The sequence below is a fragment of the Martes martes genome (assembly GCF_963455335.1).
Source record: "Martes martes genome assembly, chromosome: 3".
Lineage (NCBI taxonomy): Eukaryota > Metazoa > Chordata > Mammalia > Carnivora > Mustelidae > Martes > Martes martes.
Window position 1 is genome coordinate 179763268 of NC_137890.1, and position 26298 is coordinate 179789565.

The 26298-nt window shown below is 38.5% G+C and overlaps 1 protein-coding gene across 1 annotated transcript in view; it reads right to left on the minus strand.

The window, feature by feature from the left end:
• The window catches only part of PARD3B (par-3 family cell polarity regulator beta), a 1039321-nt gene that overhangs the window by 533417 nt on the left and 479606 nt on the right, over nt 1-26298 (minus strand). Inside the window, exon 4 of the mRNA XM_080799276.1 lies at nt 17803-17912. Coding sequence (XP_080655402.1) covers nt 17803-17912 — 110 coding nt within the window. The remainder of the gene's footprint in view (nt 1-17802; nt 17913-26298) is intronic.

The window sequence follows — 26298 nt, forward strand, 5'->3', positions numbered from 1 at the left end:
TAACCCTACGCTGCACTTTGCAAAGTGGAACTTCTAACTCCTCTACTTAGACCTCTTCAGTGGTCTTACAAAACATATCAAAGTCAACCTAGATAGTTCTTCAGGATTTGGCCTCTCCTCTCTCAGCGCTCCCCAGAAGGATCAAAGTATTTGTAATTCCTCAGGAAAACTACCCCATGTATTTCCTAAATATCTATTTATCTATCTTGTCTTTATTTTTGTTAACCTCCAACTAAACTGCATTTGCCACGATTAGGCCTGGTTGCTTCCCATTCATCCTTGAAAACTCTGCATTTCCATAAAACGTCTACCTCCGAAAAATTATTTTCAAATTCCTATTACTTTTCTAGAGATTTTCCCTGTACACAGGAAAATCATTGCACCTGCCATACTGTATCACTGTATCATAATTTCCATTTATGTCTGTGCTCCTCAATGGATGAGGGAGAAAATCATAAATGAGAGCTCCATGACAGGCAGGGGGTCCATGTTTTATTCAGCCCTTTTTCCCCCTTTTTAAAGGGAGAGAATGGGGGTAGGGGCAGAGGGAGAGGGAGAGAGAGAATCTTAAGCAGGTCCCATGCCCAGTGCAGAGCCTGAGGTGGGGATTGATCTCATGACTCTGAGCTCATGACCTGAGCTGAAATCAAGAGTCAGACACTTACCCGACTGAGTCACCCAAGCACCATGTTTTATTCAGCTTTAACCCCCAGCACAAACCATGGCACTTGGCATAATCTTTCTTAAATGAAGAAAGACTTTATGAACGATTTTGCTGAATCAACCCAAGATTATGGAGGAAAGAGGTCAGAAAATGCATAGCCCAAAATGGGAAAACATTAGGGAAGCTTTACAAAGCCTTAATTTTCCATAATGGTCTCCAGATATAATATCAGTTGAGAATCATGCAAGGTCCTAAAACTAGGCAAAATTTTTCTTCAAATTAAGCCAGAAGAATTTTTTATGCCTAGATATATGGCTTTAAAATATTTAATTTTACGTGTTATCTTTGATGCCTAGATATATGGCTTTAAAATATTTAATTTTACGTGTTATCTTTGACCCACCAATTTGAAAATTAGTAAGAACTTTAAGACCAAAAATCAGTTTGGCAATCCCGAAGGTAAATTGCTTTAGGTTACATGATGCAATAAATCAATTTAAGTATGTGTGGTACATGCAAAACAAAACATTCCATTCAGGATTTTCCAACACGTGTGGTGCAGTCATACAAGGAACAGCTATCGTATGGTTTCACAATTTATCTGTCTAAGCACTAAAGGTAACTAAAGAAAAAAAATAGGAGAAGCACTGGGGAGAATATTTATTCTACTTGTTTCTTTATGGAAAATACTTTATGGATATTCAGTAAATGTATATCTGATCCCACAATAAAGTTTTTCTCTTACTCATATACTTAACAGAATACACTTGCAAAGAGCCTCTAATTTCTAGTTCGGCTTTTCATCAAAAGAAATTTAGAAATCAGGAAAAACTCAGATTTTGACATTATATGGTTATTTTGGTAAGTTCTATGATTACTCTCCCAAATATACACAGACAATTAAATTAAATTCCATATTTTTAAATTGTTATGAAAGCCTGGAGCAGAGGCTTAACTTGGACAACTTTAATCTTTTCCAAATAAACCCCCTCCCCACCACTGCCATCACATTTACAATGAAACACGCTAGGAAGTGACTTGGACAGATGGAGTTTGAACTATATTAAAAACACAAATAACCTAATACTCTGAGGTCTGTGTCTGCTCTGCTTTCCTTTGTGATATCTATACAAGATACAGATAAATTTCATGCTGAATGAAGTCCATTTGTACACTACTTGACAGTGAATGCAGAGCACACAAAAATATACTACACATACCTTTAAAAATACTTCATTCTTTACTTAAATATTACCTTTAAAATCCTTTCTCTGTAAAAACATTTATCTATAAAAAACTGATATTTTGTTCACTTTTTCTTTCTTTCCACTTGGTTATTCACTTTCATTTATTCCTTCAGTCATTCAATCAGTTACGTGAAATCTACCACAGGCTAAGTGTCAGGTTACAAAGGTAAAAAGCACATTCTCTGCCTTTAGTGCACTTCCAATCCAGACGAAGGAGGGAAACTTACACATAAAAAATGGTAAGTGTTCATGACAGTGCTCATGACAGAAGTGTGAACCAATCTCACCAAGGAGGAAGAGGGCAGGAAGAACTGAGGAGGGAATTGTTGGCTCAAAAGCAGAACATGCTTGAGTAGGGACCAGTGCATGGCATAAGAGGGCCAATGCTGTGCCCGCCCCATGTCTTGTGTCTGGCCTCTGATATTTTGGTGCTGAATTAAATACTTCTTCCTCTAATAATATTTTTATCATGATCTCAAAAAATGCCAAATCATGCATTACTTTAAAAAATATTGCTAAAGTGGCACCTAACTTTTGCCAGAGAGTACGGTTTGGGGAAAGGATTTAAAGAGAGGGTGGCAGTTTAGGTTGGTCTCAGCAAATGGGAAGCTACCTGTGACACAGAGAAGTGGCCAAAATGAATCAAGATAGAGGCGCAGGAAGAGCAAACCAGGGAAACACCGAAGGGTGGGGGTTTTCAGAAAACTGCAGGAGAGGGATGATAGGTTGAACCACTTGAAATTGCCCTGTTTCTTAATAATCCCTCCTTTCCTATTTTAAGTTTTCAAATTAAAAAAAAGAAAAGATTAGAAGGAAGAGAAGAAGAGAACTAGTTCACATCAACAAAGGAAATCCAGAGAAAACATTGCCTTAAGAACTGCACTTTTTTTTGGGGGGGGTGGTTTTCAAATGAAAAGAACTTGTAAGGATCTCTATCAGCAAAAGGCACAATATGCATTTAATGTTCAGCTTTGGAATCAATATTTTTTTCTCTCTGTCCATTAAGTGCCTTCCTTAAAGCTGAACCTGATCAAAATCAAATCTTGGAAAAAGATTACTCTTAGAATTATTTCTACAGTGTAACCTACCCTACCACCCTTCCAACACACATATTTAACAAACACATATAGTACTTGCCATGGATTGTGAGAATTTTTACAAATAATCCCTCATTTATTTCTCAATAAAATATGAGGTCGGTACTGTTATCACAAGCATTTTATAGATGAACAAAGTGAGACCAAAAGAAGGGAAACACTTGACACGAATCAACCAGCAAGTCAGTGGCAGAACTAGATTTGAACCAAGTGGTCAAGTTAATAGAAGTTGTTAATAATACAAGTGACCACTGCAGCCTGTGGCCTCTCAGGGTCTACCATTCCCACCTGCCACTCTAGTACCTTATGAAATAATACTACTTTGAAGTCAAAGGATGAACCTCCAGGCTGAGTTTCATGGAAAGTTGTTTATGATTATTGCTTCCTCTATTCGCCCTAATGTCTTCTAGAGACCATCCACGTAGAAGTGTTTTGTTACCCATTCCTGGGATGGTGCCCAGCTTCCAAGAAAAGTATCTTTCTCTTCTAGAACTCACAAACAGCATTACAGGGATAATTATAATAATAATGTCCAATGCACAATTTCATGTGGTCAAGCTCCAATCACTAAAGTTCCTTGTGGTTTCCCATCCAGAGTCTTATTTTTCAACTCAGACAGATGCCTTCTTCATTTCCAGACCCTGCATGTGTTCTCCATACATGACCCTAGTGAAAGTGTCATCATAATTGAATTTCTTACTACTGGATTCACAACCATGACATTAGTTAAGAAGTTAAAAATAAAAGCTGTGGCCAGCTCTGGTTTTTGTGTGCATGCATATTAATTTAAATCATTTCTGTTTAATTATATTTAGCACACATTAGAAAGTTGGTAATTATAAGAGACCTTTAATTATCAGCATTCATTATTATCACTATTATTAACATACACGAAGCACCCATAGTCTGCTAAATGCTATACTCAAGATAAAAAGCATTAACCTTGCAATTCCACTGTGAGCAAGATAGAAGACAACCCTCTTCTTGCAGACAGAGAACAAAATTATATTTGCCTAACTTGACAAAGAGCCAATGGATGAGTCAGGGATAAAGCCTAGCTGTCTTAACCACTAGACAATTGGATAAACAATAGAATGGCTATAAAACTCTGCCACTTGAAGCACATCTGAATCTGTTCTTCCATAAATGTTTTTAATGCCTGCCTCAGAATTTTTGTGATGGCAGAACTTTCTGCTTCATAGGAATATCTAGATTGTATAAACAGCCAAGTCATTTGAGACCAGCTTTACAAGATACACTCTGGCATCAAATAAAATGAGACCATTTTTGGTGGAAAAATAAAGGGTGGCTATAAAATAATAAAATTATTCTTTTTTTTTTCTTTTTAGGAAGAGGCTCATAAACTGGCTTTGAAAGAAGTTTCAAATGCAGATCGCCCAAAGCACTTGAAGAATGACAGCATCAATGGGACAGAGGTATAAACTCTAGGGTGCTACTTGCAAAGCTAACATTTGAGTGACAGAATGAAAAGAGGCTATATTGGATTAAGACATATTTGAAGTAAAATGCTAGCGCTGCTACTTAGTAATATAATCTAGAGTAAATGAGTTAATTTGTTTGAGCCTTAGCTTCTTCACCTATACAACCGAGTGAATAAAGCTGAACTTGCATATTGTAATGGGATAAAATAATATATTTGAGTTTATGTAATAAAGTGTCTACATCTGACATGAACTTGGAACTGAGCAAAGAAAGTCCCTGACTCCATGACATCCTGGATACTATTATATGTGACCATCTGTTGGCGGACCTAGCATGCAGATTAATGCTATTAAAACTGCAATTAAATTGCTTCATGGTTTAAGTAGGCTATTGTGAGATCAGAAAACGTATAACATTTTTTATACAAACCTTCTATAAGTAACCCCTGTTCTTTAGACACAATGCTAGGTTCTGGGTCTGTAGAGGAAATGTGATCTACCCACTAGAGGCTCAGAGTCTAGTAAAGAGATATAAAGTGTAGAAAATTATAATGTAAGATAGAATTATAATAAAGATATGCTAGTGTGTGTTGGCTAGGAAGTGGTTAATTCTGTCCATAGCAGAAAGGGGTTAGGGAAGGATTAGTAAAGAAAGAGATCATTACACTAGGGTTTGTAAGAAAACTGGACATTTTATAGGGGAAAGAGGGATGAATGACAGTTGTCATTCACCTGACAGAAGAATCAGTTGGGCAAAGACACACATACAGAAGCATTCTTTGTGCATGTGAGAAACTGTACATAGTGGGCATGGTGTGTGTGGTGTAACATATAGGTAGTGTAAACATACAGGTAGGGGTTAGGTTGTAAAAAGTTGTGCCAAGGACTCAAAAGTAAACCTCTGCTAATGTGAATAAGTACTTTTGGACATCAAGAGTACCAAGACTATTCAATGGCGGGGGGAGTATTTTCAATAAATGTTGCTGAAAAAAATGGATACCTACATGCGAAAAAGAAATGAAGCTGGACATTTACCTAGCACCATATACACAAAAATTAACTCAAAGTGGGCCATAGACCTAAACATGAGAGCTAAAACTATACAGCTCTTAGAAGAAAACATAGGGCAAAGCCTTCACAACATTGGAGTTGGTGACAGTATCTTGAATATGACACAAAGACACAAGCAACAAGAGGAACAAAGGAGACAAATCCACTTCACAAAAATGAAAAACGTTTGTGCACCAAAGGAAGCTTAACAGAGTGAGAAGGCAACCTACAGAATGGGAGAAAACATCTGCAAATCATCTGTACGATAAGGACTCATATCCACAAGATATAGAGAATGCCTAAAACTCAAAAGAAAAACCAACAATCCAATTTAAAAAAGGGCAAAGAAATTGAATCGACATTTCTCCAAGGAAAATAACAGGTGTCCCTCACTTTTTGAAAATTCACATTACACTCTTTTCCATTTACAGAAGATCTACATTAGTAGCTGTTTTCACTAACCAAAAGAAATCCAAAGCGCATTTTTGACTTGATGAAAAAAAAAAGAGGGAGAATAGCATAAAGTATTTGTTTTGTAGCCGGCATGCACCCGGAGAAGCTAGAGTGGCTCCCCAAGTCCTTTCCCCAGGAACTACACTCAGCATAACTTTCAACTATGTCTGTGAGTATCTGTGCTTTATCATGATTTATGTTGTACAACTTTAGCAAGATGTGTCCTAGAGTATTAGAAAAGCAAAGGAGATATCATTTTTTGGGTGTGGGAATGCTCAAAATATCTCCCCTATAAAGTACTTATAATTGCTTTTGCCCTCCATGACATTTTGGCTTACAAAAGTCTTTCACTGGGACACTCTACTTTTGATAGTGGAGGAGACCTGTATATGAGTGGCTAAGAGGCACCTGAAAAGATGGTCAACACCCCCAGTCATTAGGGAAATCCAAACTGAGACTCTAACTTGCTACTTCATACCCATAAGGATGGAGACTATCTGAACAATAGAAAATGACAAGTGTTAGAATATGGAGAGACTGGGGACCCTTGTGCACTTGTTGGCGAGGAGGTAAAATCATACAGCTATTGTAGAAAACAGTAAGACGGTTCCTCAGAAAAAGTAAAAATAACCATATGATCCAGCAACTCCACTTCTGGGTGAACGCCCAGAATGACTGAAATCAGGCTCTGAAAGGTATCTGGATACCCACATCCACAGAAGCATTATCTGAAATAGCTAAAAGACGAAGGCAACAGAAGCGTCTACCAACAAATGAATGGATAAGCAAAATGAAGTCTACCCATACAATGGAATACTGTTCAGTTCTTAAAGAGGAAGAAAATTAGGGTACATGCTATGACATGGATGAACCCTGAGGGTATGATGCTAAGTGAAACAAGCCAGCCACCCAAGGACAAGTATTGCCTGATTCCACTTACGTGAAATGACTGGAACGGTCACACTTACAGAAAGAGAATGTAGAGTAGTGGTTACCAGGGGCTTGGGGAGAAGGAAGCAGGGAGTCACTATTTACAGAGTATAAAATTTCAGTTTGGGGTGATGAGAATGTTCTGGAGATGGATTGTGACTGACAGCTGTACAACAAACGGAATGTCCTTAATGCCACTGAACGGTATACTGAAAAATGATTAAAATGTAGATTTTACGTTATGTATATTTTACCACACTAAAAAAGAAAATAACTTTATTCTTCTTTCTCTGTTGATTAATAGGTCCAGAGTTTTGGTCTTAGAAGATGAAAAAAGTTCTAGAGACAGAGGGCAGACGATTACACAATATTGTGAATGTACCTAGCGCCACTCAACTTGCACTTAAACATGGTGATGGTAGATAATAAATTATATGTATTTTACCACAATAAAAAAAAGTCCTACCAAGACCAAGACATTTGAAATACATCCTAGAGGCATGGGAAATGGTCAGTTGTTTCAATGCAGGAGAGTGACCTCTCAAATTTTGTAAACAGATTCATATTCTCATAGGTATATAATCATTGCATTCATGAAACAATAAGGAACCAGCTCATACTAGTAAAAACCCCACTGGACAAATGCAACAACCCTTAACTAACCAATGACTACACATAATGAGACTATTCAAATGACATTTTAAAAATATTTTATTTATTTGAGAGAGTGAGCAAGGGAGGGGGGAGGGGGGAAGAAAGAGAAGCAGACTCCCTGCTGAGCAGGGAGCAAGACCTGGGGCTCGATCCCAGAACCCTGGGATCATGACCTGAGCCGAAGGCAGCAGCTTAACCCACTGAGCCACCCAGGTGCCCCTCAAATGACATTCTGACTTGATAAATGTGTGAACTTTGGTAGGTGTTCTAGGTATATGCAATCACACTACAGCAATACCAAATGCTTTGGATGCTTATTGATGTTTGGATCTTCATAGAACACAGCTGACTGCCAAGTACATTTTATTTAAAAATGAAGAAGGCGTGGGGTGGTCAACACAGCAGTGAAATTAAAGGCACAAAAAATGGAGTTCTTTAGAAGCAAAGTTCTTTAGAAGCAAAGCCATCCATTCTGACTTCTGATGCTTAAGAATCTGAATCTGACTCCTCTTTTTAAAGGGGAATAATTCTTTATGATTTTTCCAACAAATGCCATTTACCCATTCTTTGCTTAGAAAGGAGGGAGATTTGCAGGGAAAGACGGATGGAAAGTCAGTTGGAAAACATCAGGGCAATGTCAGTCTGAAAATCATCAGCCAGTTGCAAGTTAAAAAAGATTTGCTAAAAGTAGCTATGTTTTTACTGGTTCGAGTCTGTCAGAAGGCTTTGGATTCTCTACTGCCTCACACCAGTAACTTCAAAACTAACTCATTCCAGATGTCCCTATGATCATCTAATCAGACATCAAAAGCTGTATGGTGACAAGCTCACATGCTGCTTACGAGGACGCTGTATGTTTCCACAAGCGTAAAACACACACAGTAGCTACTTTTAAAATGCAATTCATCTAAATCAGAATTCTATTTTCAAGTACAGAGGTATTAGGAAAGGGGCCACCCTCCTGAGAAAGAGAGAAATCTTTTAAATGTCTGCACAGTGTCATTCTATGACTAAACTTTGAAAGGAAAAACCCAAATGAAACTTGTACTTCAGAGGAGTTTATGTTGTGAGAAAAAAGAAATCCCTCATCAGAAGAGATTTCTAAGAATCACACCATGCTCAAGGAAAAAAAAAAAAATCTTTTCTTCTCAATAACAATCGTTTTGCATTTTTCCAAGATGAACCCCATGAACCCTTTCCTTCCGTGCCTTCATTTTTCAATAAATGTCCACAACACGGAAGGTCCCTTAGAACAGAGAGACCTAGATATGGCCCGCACCCCTCAGCTCCCACTCGAAAGCAACATGATCTACTTGTACGTGAACCTTCAGATTTAAGTTGTGCTCTCTTCTACAGAATTTAAGTGTGCATATGTATGGGTGTATGTCTTTATGCTGCTGCCTTTGTGTGTGTATTTGGCCTTTTAAATACATACACACACACACACACATACACACACACACACACCCCTTAATATTATTACCCTGAGCAATAAAAATAAACTTTGGTGTTTGGGATAGAAATACAACTTCATTCCATGAAAATTATAAATACTGAGGTATTAAAACAAAATTTAAGTCAAACTCATACCCAGCAATTTAATTCACATCTGGAACCCTGAAGTTGTCTGGATGTTTCAGTCCCTAAGAACAACAGAAGTTCATATGGGGTTTCTATTTATTATTTCCTTTGAGTTACATGAAAGTTGAGAGGAAACCGTGCACAATTTAAATAATTTACCCAGGATCACCGAGTTATTGCTGCAATCAGAACATGGGATCTTGACCTTTAGAATAAAGCTACTTTAAACGTCACCTTCACCAAATTTTAAACAACACTGTCAAGTTACATTTGCCCACACTGCTAACACAAGATGTTCATTAGTGTTTTTACCAAGAAACACCTTGTAAATGTTCCCATACTCTTTTTTTTTTTTTCAATTTTTTATTTATTTTCAGCGTAACAGTATTCATTGTTTTTTCACCACACCCAGTGCTCCATGCAATCTGTGCCCTCCCTAATACCCACCACCTGGTTCCCCCACCCTCCCACCCCGCCCCTTCAAAACCCTCAGGTTGTTTTTCAGAGTCCATAGTCTCTCATGGTTCACCTCCCCTTCCAATTTCCCTCAACTCCCTTCTCCTCTCCATCTACCCTTGTCCTCTATATTATTTGTTATGCTCCACCAATAAGTGAAACCATATGATACTTGACTTTCTCTGTTTGACTTATTTCACTCAGCATAATCTCTTCCAGTCCTGTCCATGTTGCTACAAAAGTTGGGTATTCGTCCTTTCTGATGGAGGCATAATACTCCATAGTGTATATGGACCACATCTTCCTTATCCATTCATCCGTTGAAGGGCATCTTGGTTCTTTCCACAGTTTGGCGACCGTGGCCATTGCTGCTATAAACATTGGGGTACAGATGGCCCTTCTTTTCACTACATCTGTATCTTTGGGGTAAATACCCAGCAGTGCAATTGCAGGGTCATAGGGAAGATCTATTTTTAATTTCCTGAGGAATCTCCACACTGTTCTCCAAAGTGGCTGCACCAGTTTGCATTCCCACCAACAGTGTAAGAGGGTTCCCCTTTCTCCACATCCTCTCCAACACACGTTGTTTCCTGTCTTGCTAATTTTGGCCATTCTAACTGGTGTAAGGTGGTATCTCATACTCTTGAATTAATTTACATACCAGGATTTTTTTTTTAAATTTTCTTCCAAACCACTTGAAACCAGAAGAACCTCTTAAAGAAGACGGAATAGGACGAACATTTCAAAGGGGAAGTCTGCAGATGCTGTAGGTGTACGAGAGGGATGCTGTCCAGACATTTCCAGTCCAATAAAGGGTTTTCTAAATTCTTTGAACACAGTTATTAGGAAATTACAAAGCTGTAACTGCCAAGATCACGAACTTTTGGATTCTAGAACTCACAATTTTGCTGGCAAAGAGCTCAGATAATCGACTCCCTTACATGCATATTAATTTCTATTCTCTGTTCACATATCAAGGACATAAACAAAGTTAGGCTTTATGATGTTCACCTCCAGAAAGATCAAAGTTTGTTGTCTTCTTATAATTTCTGTTCTTTCTCAGAGCCAACTTCTCTGTGAAAGCACTGCTAGAAGTGTAAAGAGAGGAAACGGTTCTCACCATTGAAACTGCTGACCCGCACCGTCAACCCGCATTTTGATTCCAAGTGGAGAATTTGCGTTTAAACATCTCAAACATCTCTCTCCCCTTGTCAACACACACGACACGTTGTCCTAAAGCAGAAAATTCTAAACTAAAGCTATTCAGGGAGCACAACAGTGTGCTGAACAGGTAATTTCACAATTTTCACATTCTAATTCATACATTGATTCCTATCTATGATACACATCCTCACAGGCATGCACATCTCTGCAAGATGTGTTAAAAGTTGTCGAATTCATTCTGTCCATCTCAGAAGTAACAGTTTTAATCATCTAGTCATAGATTTATGTATCAGGTGTCGGGGGCTTGGATAAAAAAATGAATATATTGACTCAAGCCTCCGAGGATCTCCTTCTCACAGCAGACATGTAAAAAAGCAGTTACATTTGGGTGGGATAAGAGCTAACAGAGATTCTGTGCATGGGAATTCCCTCGAGGGGTGTGGGAGGCTGAGCAGCGTGCAAACTAAAGACAAAGGACATAAACTCTGATCCTTAAAATGTATTATTTGATCATTTCATATTTGTTTGCGCATCGCTAGGGTTGTTTAACGCTTTAGATTTGGTCATCATAACCAGACTGTAAGTTTCCTGAAGACAAACACCATAATTTAGGTTTCCCAGAAGGCACAGAGCAGAGGTCTTGGGCATCTAAAGGATTAATCAATTTATGTTGACATGAAAGCAAAACTCATGCAATTTTTTCCCTTCTTTCCTTCTTTCTTTCCTTCCTTAAAAGTATTCCTTCCTCCCTCCCTCCCTTCCTTCCTTCCTTCTTTCCTTCTTCTGAGAGACAGAAAGAGAGTGCCCAAGCAGGAGGAGGGACAGAGGGAGAGAATCTCGAACAGACTCTATGCTGAGTACGGAGCCCGAAGCAGAGCTGATCTCACAACCCTGAGATCATGACCTGAGCTGAAATCAAGAGCTTGAACACTTAACTGAGCCACCCAGGCATCCCATTCAATTTTCATCACGTGCAGAACAATTTAAACAGCAAAAGAGGACACATCATAATTTTTTTTTTTTTTTTTATATTTCTGAAACTAACCTCTGAATAGTGGTCCTTCTCTTAGACTTCCAGTTCTGGACTAGACCCAAGAAGAATGATCAGGGAACACACACCCAAACAGGAGTCACATTTCCTAGGTTCCTTTATTAGTCATGGTACAGACATTCAGAAAACCCAAATTTGTTTTACCAACTTCTATAAGATTTGGTGAAAAAATTCTGTTGCAGGATAAATTAGGTTTCTGGATTTTCCCCACCTGGAACTCAAGTCTTATAAACATAACTGCTTCAGAAATTAAGCTGCCTAAACTTGCCAAACTAAGTAAACATTTGGCCCCTTGAAATATTGGATGGCAGCTTTATCTCTTGAAAACAAAGCCATATGAAAACCATCGTTGCAATGTGTCTCCAAGCTTTGGTCTTATCAGCACACAGCGTGAACAGCTGGAGTTACAAACACCAGGACTATTATTAAATCACTGTGTCAGAAAGGGGGAAAAAAAAGAAAAACCTTTTGTAGGCTTCAGTATCTCTAAATAACACAATTACATATTACATGTTATTTCTCCCTCCCTTTTTCTCATTGGTATCCATCTCTCCTCATTGGGAGACAACAGGTAAGAGTCTTCCTTCCCATCTACATCACCATCTACAACAATTAATTTATTTCAACGTTTCTATAGCTACTTAATCGGGTATCTAGTGGAAAGAAAAACATGATTTGGTTATTCAAAATTTTTGTTAAGTTTCTATGTGGGGTTTTGACAGTCAGCGACCCACCACCGAAAGTCCTCTCACATCTCTCAGGGACAATGTGATGATTTTAACCCTAAAAGCAATGCTACTTAAATTTCTCTGTAATATTTCAATGATTTCTTTCATGGAAATGAAAATGTTTAAGCCAAGATCAGCAATGATGATGGTTTCAATATATGTGACACACAAAGGAAAATTTCTCAAATCAACGCTCCATCACATTATCTGCAAAACACAAAGAGAATGTCCCTACTCATTGGAAATACTTCCTTCCACTTGAAGCTACCTGCCACTCTTTTTGCTGATAAAATAGGAAAAACTACAAAGAACCATCTTATCTCCCTTAACATGCAAGACCATGGGAAACACTTCTCCCCAGGGTGTCTTCCCTTTACCTCCAACCCTACTCTTGCTGGCATCAGGTTGCTGACCTCTCAATGCAGCAATTCAAAAACTTTGATTCACCCTTACATCTGAAATGTATATCCTAGGTGTTGGATAGGCCACGTGATAATAAGATGAAATAGCCTTAATTATTTAATATTTGGGGGGTGGTGTAAATTCCCACCACACTTCTTAATCTCTATCCTTCATCAAATTCTGAGAATTGATGGCTTTCTCACGTTGTTTCATCCTAAACCTGCAAACAAGTAGTTCTTGATCATTTTTTTCCCTTTTAAAATTTGATAAGATGTGAGAGAGTCTCAAATTTAAAAAGAAAAAAAAAAAAAAAAAAAGGAAGAGCGTCTCCTTCACAAGAAATGGATGCCCGTGGGGCACCTAGGTAGCTCAGTGGGTTAAGCCTCTGCCTTTGGCTCAGGTCATGATCTCAGGGTCCTGGGATCAGGCCCCTAATCAGGCTCTCTGCTCAGTGGGGAGCCTGCTTCCCCCCCCCACTCTCTCTGCCTGCCTCTCTGCCTACTTGTGATCTCTGTGATCTCTGTCAAATAAATAAATTTTTAAAAAAATCTCAAAAAAAAAAAAAAAGAAAAAAGAAATGTATGCCCATGTAATGGTCCACAGCATAACACCTCAGGGTTAACAGACCCTCTGAAACTCATCCATGAACTCCCAACTTAATAACCCCAGTATTGCCATGTTATTTTTAAAAAAGAAAATGTATATGTTGTGGATATGAAGTCTTTAAAAGACGGACCAATATTTTCTTAATTTATTTTGTGATGCAAGAGAAGTAACGGTCTTAGAACAAACAAAGTCATTTACTATCCGAGAACAACCACAGCATTATAATTTTCAGGAATCCACTTTTTAATTTACTCGCCCTGCAGGATCATTTTGCTTCAGGGGTTAAATGTGAAACTATAAACAGTCATTAAAACACAAAACAACCATAGTAGTTAACCGGATATTAAGAAAAAAATCACATCTGGTTTAGAGTTCTCTTCCACCCACAAATTCGGGAACATCAATTTCAAGAACCTGGTTTTATGGCATGCCCTTAAGCCAAAAACACCAGGTTACAATCAAGGCAAGGGAGGTAAGACATCCCATAAGCAGACTCCCACTACTACATCTTGCCCCCAGGATTCTCTTTCTTTAATTCAAAAGCAGTCAGTAGGATTGGATTTTCTATTGCCTTGAAAGATAAATAGTCATTACAATTTGCACATTAATAATTATGCTATTCTGATTAACCGACGGGTTTATGAAAAGAGGAAGAAAGAAAATAAATTTCCCTGCTGTTTAGCCAGTGGTACCCTAAGTAACAAAGAGTGAGGTTTGGTGGCTTTTCAATACACAGAATTCGAGACTTGCACAGAATTTGATTTTCCTAATTTAAACGCCTTTTAAAACTTCACCTTGTCTGAGGGTGTACATCTTAAATAACCAATTTGTAATAATTTAACCAGCCAGAAAACAAGTGCAACTTCTCCAGCTTTTCACAAACATGCATCTCTGGGCATCAAAGAAAGTTCTTCCTGCTATAATAAGCCTAATGAAGTGCAAGTAAAAATAACAGTCATCAACTGTGGTTTTAAAGGCAATATCTCAACATAATCAAATGTGTCAAATATTCATCCTTACAGCTTTTTAAGCTGTGGGTTATAAGCAAGTTTCATTTCTTGGGAACGATTGAACATAACCCACTTGGGGCTTTGCCATCTGTGAATTACTTACACGTGAACACTCTGTTTAAGAGCTGGAAATTTTGATTGTTTTTCTTCCTTTGGATATTGGAATGCAATGTCATTGAACAGAACTTTTTAAGCAATTATTGTTCATGTTACTTGCACTATGGCTGAATTATCACACACACCCCATATTCATCATCACCTATTAATTCACAGACATCAAATATGGTGAGGTTATAGAGGAAGTACCAAGTGGGACTATGGAATCTGAGAGATGGGGAAGGATCTGCAGTCTCCAGTTCTGTAGTCCCTGGGCTCAGGGACTGGCCACAAAACCCCTCTCTGCCGTGTGCTCCCACGTGACAGTTGTGGTTGTGTTCCCATGGTTTCCTTGAAAGGCGGTTCCTCTTATCGCTGAGCAAACAATGAAAGTGACTATGGGGCTATATGTAGGGTGCCACATAATTCATCATCCGTACATGGACACCTCTGGGAGTTGGTGGGGACACTATTAATAATTATGCCAGGACAACAGGCACGAACTAGGACTGCCCCAGGCAAATCTAATCATACTGTTACCACAGAGATGATGGGCGACTCAAAGACCTTCTCCCAAGGGTCTCAAACCATTTCATTAATGCTAGATCCAATTTTACTTCTGTCTAGAGCTCTTCTGTCCAATGGAAGTAGAATGTGAACCATAGATCTAATTTTAAACTTGCTAGTAGCCATGCTTTAGAAACAGGTGAAAATAATTTTGATAGTATATTTTACTCAACCTAATACACCATCGTGTCATTTCAATGTGTAGTCAATATAAAAATTATTAATGAGGGCTTCCATATTACTCTTTTTTTTATATCTCAATCTTTAAAATGCATTATGTGTGTTACACTCGAATTACATTTCTAGTGCTCAATAACCACACGTGGCCAGTGGTTATAGTATTGGACAAGCAGGTCCAATGACAGGTCCTTGAGTTAGGACACGTAGGAATAAATGCACAGAAGCATAATACACACACACACACACACATGCACACACACACACACATGCACACACACACACACATTTTTCTTCTGGGTAAAAACAGACTCAACTAAACGTCTTCCTTTACTAACTTAGCCTGCTTTTCACAGTATGGCAGTTAAACTATTTGCCTCTTTTGCTTGAGGTGAACCAGACTTTGGAGCAGATAAATCTTTACCTGGTAGATCTTTTGGGTAACAGAGAGAATGGCCAAATTAGAACAGGTGGGTAAACTTCTGAGAACTTCTAGAACTCTTCGTAGACTAATATGGGCCTACATTCCTGAGTCCAACACATATATAGCATGTAACCTCCGTGTGCTTGGCACTAGAGATAGACAAATAAGGCACAATGTCTGCACCTTGGACTGTTAAGGCTTCAAGTTTGCTTGGACATTATTTTACAACCAAAGAAAGAGAAGGCTAGGATGTGCCAGTATTCTGTGGCAAGCAAGGACCAGACTCTGTTCTTTGGGCCTCAGATCTGCAGAGAACATTGAGGAAAGGAAGAAATGTGATTTCCTTTTTACTGTTGATACATACAGACTCAGCCACTGCTTGGGAACTTGCATACAGTAAGGTAAAAGGATTTGGGGTGCCCGCCTTTCTTCTTGAATTAGGATTTGCATCTTTGCTAGTAATAATATACTCCCTCACCAAATACCTCAACTTAGAACTCAATGGTATCCTAGTTTGGTAAGAATATGGAATCTATCAGAAACATACTAGTCCTCATTTCCTGTAAGGAAAGCAGTATTGAATATTTTCGATTGGTCTAAACATGAACCTAAGTGATAAAAACATTGAACTAAATACGGGTGATTCTCTGCATGTAAATGATGGTAACACAATCAGATATACTCTGACTTGGGGTATACCTACATTGTAAAAATGAGCAGTAAACTGTAACTTTTCTCATTTATACGGCTTATCTTCCTCCAATCCAGTATACCTGGGCTTAACACAGTCTCAGTCAGTGTGCTAAATACTGGTTCTGTTTAAACTCGCCAATAGAGTGGAACACATACACCTGATTTTTATTAAAGTAATGTTCCATTAAATATGTTTCCTTAAAAGGACAGTGGGGAAACTTTACATCTAAAACACTTTGAGGATACTTGCTTCCTTGTTTACAGAAAGAAATATGCCAAAACACTGCCACAATCTTATTAGTAAATACTCAGTGGTTTGATATAAGGACTCCTAACTCATACACATTGGCACATGTTCTTGAGAACATTTTATACCAAACTGGTGAGAATCTGGTTAGTTCATTCAGCATCCTTATGTAAGTCTAAAATATTGCTTTTTTCCTTAGGGCACTATAGACAGTGAGACTTAAAATGGGAAAGAGCCTGGCTTTTAGGAAACTTTTTAAAATGGCCCCATTATTGAAGATCACCTATTGCACAAATATATACCCATTAACCAAAATCTCTCAGGCAACTTCCAAGGTTGGACCACAGTCACAACTCCTCCAAGTACTCGGGATGTATCAGAAAGATCCAACAGTACCACATTATATGAAAGGCGGACACCAGCCCTTCAGGGTTCATTCTCCATTTAACCCATCAGTTAGAAGTGAGTCTTTTTACAAGCACTTCTGATATATAATTTTATTTTTTTTAATTTGGATGTTGAGTTCTAGAAACCCAGTACTGGCACCACAACATACATGATATTGGTATCTTGAAACTCTATGACCACTCACCATGGTGGGACTTTAAAAAGCCCTGCATTAACACACTGAAAATATATAAAATGATATCCTTGGGTGTTCAAAGCAGGGGGATGGAGGAAACTCGACAGTGTGGTGCGCTGGTGAACAGCATGGACTTTGGTGCCAAACCACTTGGGTTAAATTCTTGACTGTCCTTTACTAGCTGTGACCTTAGAAAAATCACTGAACCTCCCTCTGCCTCAATGTCATTATCAGTAAAATGGAGGCAAAAATTGGTGCCCACCTTGATGTGGAAGTTTAAATGATGCAGTGTAAAGCACTAATCAGAGCTGTGTAAATTACTAGAATATTCCAGTGAAGCTCATAGGAGCTATTACTAACACTGTATGTCCTGCCAAATGCTCTCCAATGATCAGCTTACTTAAGACTGCAAAGTCCCAGTTAGTCTATGGGTAAGGCACTTTGATCTTTCATTAGAAAGGCAAACGGCAGGATACCTACTAGAATAACAGGTTTCAGACTCTGGCCACTGGGGTGTGAAGCCCTCGGCTGGGCATCAGCAGGTGGGCCTGGAGCTGGGTCACTGCTTCTCCTCACCAGCAGTGGAGTGCCTGTAGGACAAAGTAAGAGGTGAGAGGTCAACAGAACCCTGGGGAGGAGAGAGTGCGGGGTACAATGCAATTTAATTAAAAAGGTTTACAACATGCTTTTATGTAAAAACATTCTATTTCTAAGGATGCTTGTAAATTAATCCATTTAATGATCTTCTGCCATCTATTTACAGACTGACACATGGAAACAAAATCTTGCAACTCTCATCTTTCCCCACTTGCATTTCAAAACAAGTCTTTGTACTTAACCAAAACCTTTAGGCAATGCAGAGTTTGGCAGTGTGCAACTGAAACAGATCTAGAGAATGTATCTGAGTATTAAAAAGAATGATTATCCTTCAGACGAGTGAAGAGGTTCACATAGTCAGTGCAATTTGCTTTTCAGTAGAGTTAGAAGTATAGTTACTGCTGCCATTTGGTGCTTCCCAAATCTTCTGAATGACGATACACATTGAAATATATTATTTGCTGGGGTTAGAGCATTAATGTCTATTTAAGTATAGAAAGAGATTGGTTCCATTCTCTTCCTTTTTTCCTGAAGTCGATAAAACTGGTAAGGAAAATAAGTTAGTTCTTCTAAAATAATATCTTGATTTCTTTTTAATTTAATGAAAAAGCTTCCACTATTAAATATTTGAGCCAGTTATTAAATTCTGAGAAAAGATCATACTATTAGAAAGTTCAAGTGAAATTCAACCTTAAAAGAGCTAGCGGCCTAACTAGTCTGCCTGCAATTAGGCCTAAAATAATTTGTTTCATACAAAATTGGCCATTGTAGGGGAAACTCTCAAAAAAGTCCTTTTGTGGTCTAAAAATTGCTCTCTTATAAAAATTAACTTTTTATTCGCACACTTTGGGGGAAAAATGGAAAGCAGGAGAAATGCAATTCTCCATTTATCAATATTCTGCAAAATCTTCCCCAACTCTCTCGAGCTATTGCTGCTTAAAAGAACATTTTTTCTTATTTCATTTTATATGGTACAGTTAGAAAAAGTGAATCCATTTTGAACTTATTTACAAATCTGATTTCCAACATTTTTATTCTTTGTACAAAATATAGATGCTAATACCTTCCAACTTTGTTTAGACTCTTTTTATCCTTGTTGCTTTTTAAAAAATAACTTTTATAATAGGAAATTAAGATCTACTGAGGATGAAATACTAACCAAAAGGTGTTATAAAGCCCAAGTTTACAGCCCATTATTTCTTTTTTATTAATAAACATTTCGCTATGTTATTCCCTAATTCCTCCATTTCCATGTAAAAATTTCTTAAGCAAGTGACATAGCAACAATTGTAAGGTTGCCAACTCTCTTGAATGAGACATTAAATGAAAATAAGTAGGAGTGAAAATATCATAAATATCTCAAGGCAATAGGGTCTCAGTCCTGTACCAATATTTTCCCTGATTCTGGTGATCTGAATTACTGTTAATATAAAGTGAACAAATCTGTCTAAAGGTGATATCCTCAGAAGCAATCTATTATCCTAAAAATTAAGAGGAGATTGGAGAAAACTCTATGAAACTCCAGTTAGTTTCTAAACATTTAACCCAGACCAGGCCATTGCATGCCAGTGATCTAAAAACAAACAAATTAAAAGCAAGTAAAACCAGCAGGGAACACCAAGGTCCAAAAATAGGTTGATTTAGAGGCACAGAAATGGAAATCTTAGTGACTGACATCTGTACTGTTTTTTCAGCCGAGTCATACACACATATATGAACATATACAGAATATACGTGTGTGTGTGTGTGTGTGTGTGTGTGTGTGTGTGTGTCTGTCTGTGAGAGAGAGAGAGAGACAGTCCTGTTACTTTTCCTGGATAATAAATATATTCTTCTTAAAGCCACCCTAGATAATTTTCTTGCAAAGGTTATGACTCTTTACTTATCATCAATATCTGCTGTTTTAATAACAAAATGTTTAATTATTTAAGACATAATTCTATAACAATATAAATTTGAGTTTGTGCATTCAATCAATAGGCCATAATATTACAGGGTGTTTCCTGGGACAACACAGTTCAGTTTTGTACCAGTGTACCCACTATTTGGATCATTAAAAAAAAAAACAAAGGGAGGTGGCTAGACCTTAAACATACTCCCAACTCATCCGGAATAAGTTTTGTTCTTCCCTACTTTTTTTGGATTCCACACTTGAATATCTCCTGTTGAGTCACCTTCTAATTTTCCTTTGGCTGTCTTAATGTGTTAATAATAAGCATAAATCATTTCACACTGGAATTAATAATAAGCATATTTAAATATGAACTGCTATCTCAGAGAGTTTTAAACAACCATTCCTTTGGCAATTTAAAATTCATTGGATACTTGTATTTTTTTTTTTTTAATTGCCAAGCCTCATCTGAAGGTGCCTGCCAAGAATAGACTGAGTTACAACTTTAAGGACAGACAGATGCATCCTAATATAGAACAGAAGACAAGAAATTCCAAGTACTGGAGACAATTTGGGGGAAATCCTTATATATATGTAATAGAGTAGAAGGCCCACCTTGCAAGCACCACTAACTAAAACAAAAGGGAGACAACCACATCCAGTTTTAGAGAATTTTCTGTGGGAGGGAAAAAGTAAATAACACATAACCTCTGCAGTGAAGGAGCTTCTAACTTAACAGTGAGATTAGACTCTACTCTAGAACTATCACGTGTCCATACAGTAAAGAGGACCGTGGGTTTTGGAGACATGAAGACCGAGATTCACCTCTCCTGGCTCTGTGGCACTGGGCGGCTTGGTGATACATCCTCATCATTTAAAGCCCGGTGATTAAAACAAAATCATCATGTTGCTAGAAGGCTGAAATAAAAGAAGGCAGGCATGGGACATGGAACTGTGCAGTCTGCAGTTTTCATGCTGGAAATCCTGCACCCCCCAATAACATGAATTTAATAGCACTTGGCTCTTGTTGTGAACAGTGTCACCAGCTCAAAAGCGGAACACCTAATTTTCCTGAAATAATATGTAAATTAGGGCACCTGGGGGGCTCAGTCCATAAGCATCTGCCTTTGGCTCATGTCATGATCCCAGGGTCCGGGGATGGAGTCCCATGATCAAGTCCCATGTTGGGCTTCCTGCTCAGTGGGGAGTCGTCTTCTCCTTCTCCCTCTGCTCCTCCCACCTAGCCTGTGCTCTCTCTCACTCTCTCTCTCTTTCTAAAAAGTAAATAAAATTTATAAAAAGAAATAATATGTAAATTAAACCAGTAAAACATAATCCTGTGCTGAACCAGGTATAGGCTTACTATAGAAATCAAAGCTTTTAAGAAAAAAGAATGATGGTGTGGGAAGGGAACTGAAAATGGAAAAAAAATAACCCATTATTCATTGGTATTTTTTAGTTAATTAAGAAATGACTCTTATTATTAGATTTTAGAGGCAAAAATCCTCAGTTCAGCTCAAGAGAACAGCAGTATTCCTTGGAATCAGAGTTTAAAAGCTACTGGCAGCAAAGCTCAAATAAAATAAGAAATGTTATATACCGTACAGCATAAAATCTTACACAACTGCATTGGGTTTTTCCACATGGTTAACTATTTGAGGCCTCACTGTGTATCAGGAGCTACACAAGGGGTGGCTGATATTAAGATGAGTAGTCATGGTGCTTACTTAGGCTTTCTCTTAAAAAAGAGGATATGAGGACGAAGAACAATTTGCACACAGGTAGACATCAGTGCACTGTGCCAGTGGGGTTATCTATGGATTAATGAATCCTTACCAGTGAACGCGCACACCATAGACTGGATCGAGTCTCATTTTATTTAAGCAGATGTGCAGAAACTTAATGGAAGCCAAAGAGCACCAAAGAGAAGCAGCATCCCTCTAAGCAAAAGAGGTGCTGATCGAGTGTGTAGCTGCTGGTGACTGTCCTTGACGATAGGGGCTTGCCACCAGGAAAGTCTGAATTCTTTCTGGAGCCCTGTTCACGAATTCCCAGGGCTTATGTGACACTCAGGACAGAATCACTCACACACTCACTGTACTTCCCTTTACGAAGACGCCTAGACTCATCAGGTTCTCCAGGCCTTGTGCCGACCAGCACAAGAGTCATTTCTTGGACGTCTGTAGATGATGCCGCATCTCCCACTGCTCAAGCACCACCATTCGAGTGATGGCAAAACAAGAATTGAAAGGGGTACACAGTTGCCCGTCCAATGTCCTTATAAATGTAAATAAGGGGAACCAGAGGAGGATCACCTACTTCATTTTGGGGAAAAGAGTTCTAAAAGAGGCAGCAGCTAGTTAAAAGGATCAAGTGGGTACATTAATGAACCATGCAAGATATAAAGGCCAGGGGCACCTGGGTGGCTCAGTGGGTTAAGCTGCTGCCTTTGGCTCAGGTAATGATCCTAGGGTCCTGGGATCGAGTCCCACATCGGGCTCCTTGCTCAGCAGGGAGCCTGCTTCTCTCTCCGCCACTGCCTACTTGTGTGCTCTCTCTCTCTGCCTCTCTGACAAATAAATAAATAAATAAAATCTTAAAAAAAAAAAAGATATAAAGGCCAATTCAAGTTACCTGTATAAGTTTCCATCTCTTTATTATAATTTCTCTCTCTCTCTCTCTCTCTCTCACACACACACACACACACACACACGCACACACACATATCCCTGGATGGATTTTTTCCTACATTTGGGAGATGTGTTTGGGCTGGAATTAGCTTAAATGACAGATGATGTATTGTACATAAAATTCTGTTTGGGAGATTTTGAAAGACATCTTTTTTTAAAAAAAAATTATTTTTATTTATTTGCAGAGAGAGAGAGAGAGAGCACACCAGAGAGCACAAGTGGGAGGGGAATGGCAGAGGCAGAGGGAGAAGCAGACTCCCCACTGAGCAAGGAGCCCAATGCAGGGCTCGATCCTAGGACCCTGGGATCATGACCTGAGCTGAAGACAGATGTTTAACAGACTGAGCTACCAGGTACCCCAAGACTTCAACATTTTAGAAAGATAGGCAGTTATAGAGACGAAAACCAAAGCCCCGAAGAATCACCCACATGATACCTCAGTGCGCAGAGGAAAAAAACATAAATCCCATACCAAACATCACAAAGGTACAGGTTCTAAATTGTCTGGTAAGAGTAGAGATTTAACCTAAAGATGGTTAATGATTCTCCTGAGCAAAACCAAAAGGCTAACTTGTCATTAATACTGGTCCTATTCGTTCTAGAGTGACTGAGACCTGAAGGGCTTAAGGGCGTCCCAGCTCACGTGCCAACAAGGCACGTGGTGGACTTAAGCCCAGAGAGACCTGAAGGGCAGTGAGAGGGAAATGGATAGAAACTCAGCAGTCGCCGGCAGAAATGGAACTTAACGGTGAACTAGGAGAAGACATGGGAGAATTTAGCAATGAAAATGCATACAAAGCAAATGAGAAGCATAAAAGAGGTGTCTAAAACCTTTCTTATACTTCTTGCTTAGGGAAGAGAGAACAAAAGGAAAATTTCAGCAACTGCTATGATTTGTTTTAGAAACAAACAGACAAACCCAATGTTTTTAATCCAAGATGTCTTGAAGTGTTTGAAAAACAAGACACTGATGTTCAGCTGGGCATCGTGAAGATGAGTATGAAGTTCGTATCAGAAATCATATCGGCTTCCAGAATAAACAAGTAGAGGTAAAGGTGAGGTAAACAAAATATAAAAAGGAGGAGTTCGTACAGGTGTATCAATGGCATCACATACAAAACAATGAGAAAAACAGAATTTTACATTCTTACAGAAGCTTCAGAAAGAAAGGGTATCTAGAATGACAAATGGCAAACAAAGCCACAAAGGCAAACGGAGAGGGAAGGCAGGGTGGGAGAAAATGGAGGAAGGGACTGGAGTTTCCAAGATAAACTGTTTATGTACAGAGGGGATAAAACCTGGTCTTTTTAGAGTTTCAATTTTCCTTTGCTCTAAGGGATTACTTCTGTAGTTACTGAATTATCAAATCACCAAAACAGACAGTTTAAAGAAAGAAAACATGCTCTCTCGGCAATGCTGACACTGAGGATAACAAGATAAATACAAAAGGGGAAAAAGCTATTGAAATACACCGAAATTGGTAAATATTGCACTTTGAGGATAAAAATGAATTGCAAATGGTTAAAAACCTTAGAAACTTCAAAAGCGATAAGTAGGAAAAGACACATTTTTCCAGGTAATCAATATTAATAGTATATTAATAATATTAACAGTAGGCATGGGCTGCATCTGGGTTTCCCGTAGTACCTTTCCTTAATAGAGTTTGTACTAGTCAGCACGTACAGGAATGCCTTTCAATTATCCTGTACTTCAACACCCACTGAATAAATATGATGTTAATTGAATCACTTTGACATTAAAATATGGACACGTCCTCCAGAGATGTGGCGAAGTGAGATGGGGCGGTCAGGAGATGCGCCTTCTAGAGGAGGCACTGGCAGCGCCTAACTTCCAGGAAGCTGTTCTACCTCTGAGGCTCACCTCTCTCCTCATCAGCTAAGTAAGCGTGTTGGGTAAGCTACACCAGAGTCCCGTGCCAGATCTACAAAGAGATAGTTCCATGATTTAGTAGCCAATTAGGAAACTGAAGTCCAGAGAAATTAAGTTTCTAAGTCTCTTGGACTTGATTTCTACTCCAGCCTTATTCCCTTGACACTCTTCTATTGCAGGGTTACATTCTCTCTGAGAGCAGGTGTGTGAGGGAAAGGGAAATGACAGCTCTTCTTCTTCTTCGACGCAGGGGCCCTCCTTTTCATCTGAGGAGGTCAGCAGAAAGGAAGATTTGGATAGAGAGATACAGATAAAAGGCAAGGGTGGTGGGGATGAGTAGCTAAAAGGCAAACATTAAGCTACCGTCCCATGGGCATGTCTGGCAAGATGCTGGACGTAGCAGCCAAGGCACAGCAGCACCTCTCCCAGAGTGCGCAATCTCTCCTGCGGATGGCTTAAATGTCTTACCAGTATTTTCTTCCTAGTAATCCTGTTAATACCTCAATTTTAAAAAATGAGTGAAAGTAGTACATCATTTGTAAAGGAGACAACCAGATTTTTTTTTTTTTTGGTAAGGATTTTATGGGTGTTAGAAAAGGCTTTTCATCATATACGTAACAAATTCCATTGTACTGAAATCTGGAGACCCATTTAAAAAAAAAAAAAAAACCCGGTAATAATATCAATAGTGGCACAATTTATGGCAGAGGACCAAGAAGAGACTACTTTCACTACAGGAGTGCCTGGCCAGCCTTGGCGCCTAGCCTGTGATGAACGAGGCAGCTGTGACATGCTTTCAGACACCATGATGGAAAAACCACACGAGAGAAACCAACTCAAATTTTAGCAGAATTGTAGCTGTCCAAATACTTTAGTCTTAAATATCACTCCTTTAGGAAAGTAACTCCCAGTATTGCCATAAAAGGAGCAAAGAAGTTCAAGTTGATGAACAGTATCATTTTTTTCTTTCATTGTGGGTTGCCAAAAACATGCCTGTTCAAAACCATGAAAGGACAAATGCAAGTAATTCACAGAATAGTCACCAGTGACACAACAGATATCCATGGGCATATACATGATAAAAGATGTTTCACTAGTTGGAAAGCCACTTCAATTGGAGTACTGCTGCTATAAACACAAGAGAGGGGGTTTTAAACTGACCTTTACTGGAAAATTATACTTTTTTCTGAAAATGGTTATGCCTTTAACTCACAGTATATTATTGCTGTATTTCTGAGGACATATGCTTTTTCTTATATTAAATTTTTCACATTTTAGCCAGCCGATATACACAAATCTAGAATTTTTTTATAATGTTTAAACCACTTGACAATATTGATGTACTCATGCTATTTAAAGTCAGTGAATGTCATGTACTAGATATGCACTAAGTCCCAAGTGTTATATTAAAAACAATGGCAAATAAAAAAGGGACAAAACTCACTTTATGTGTTTCAGCATTGCTTATGGAAGAAATACAGAAGTGGTTATTTTAGTTAGAGTAAAATCTAAAATATTAACAAAACAAAACATTGACAAGTTAAAGAGGGGTTTCAACACAAGCAAAGGTCTTGATTGAAAGGTATCCAGTTAAAAAGGAACAAACCATGAACAAACACAATTAGAGATACCCAAATTAATAAAGCCAAATAAAAGCTTCCAAATCATAGAGGTGGAAGGAAAGGAAACCGACCTACACACATCAACCTCCAACTTCTTGTTCTGGCATTCAAGGACCTCATTGCTTTCCCCCAACCTACCTCTCTGGTTACATCGTGTATTGTGTTCTTTGCCACGTGGTTCATGCCAAACAGGACCATCTGCCATTGCTTAAAAATGCCCTACAGACTCAGTGTTCATGCTGGTTCTAACCTCTAAATTATTGTTCTCTACTACAGTCAGTTGTAA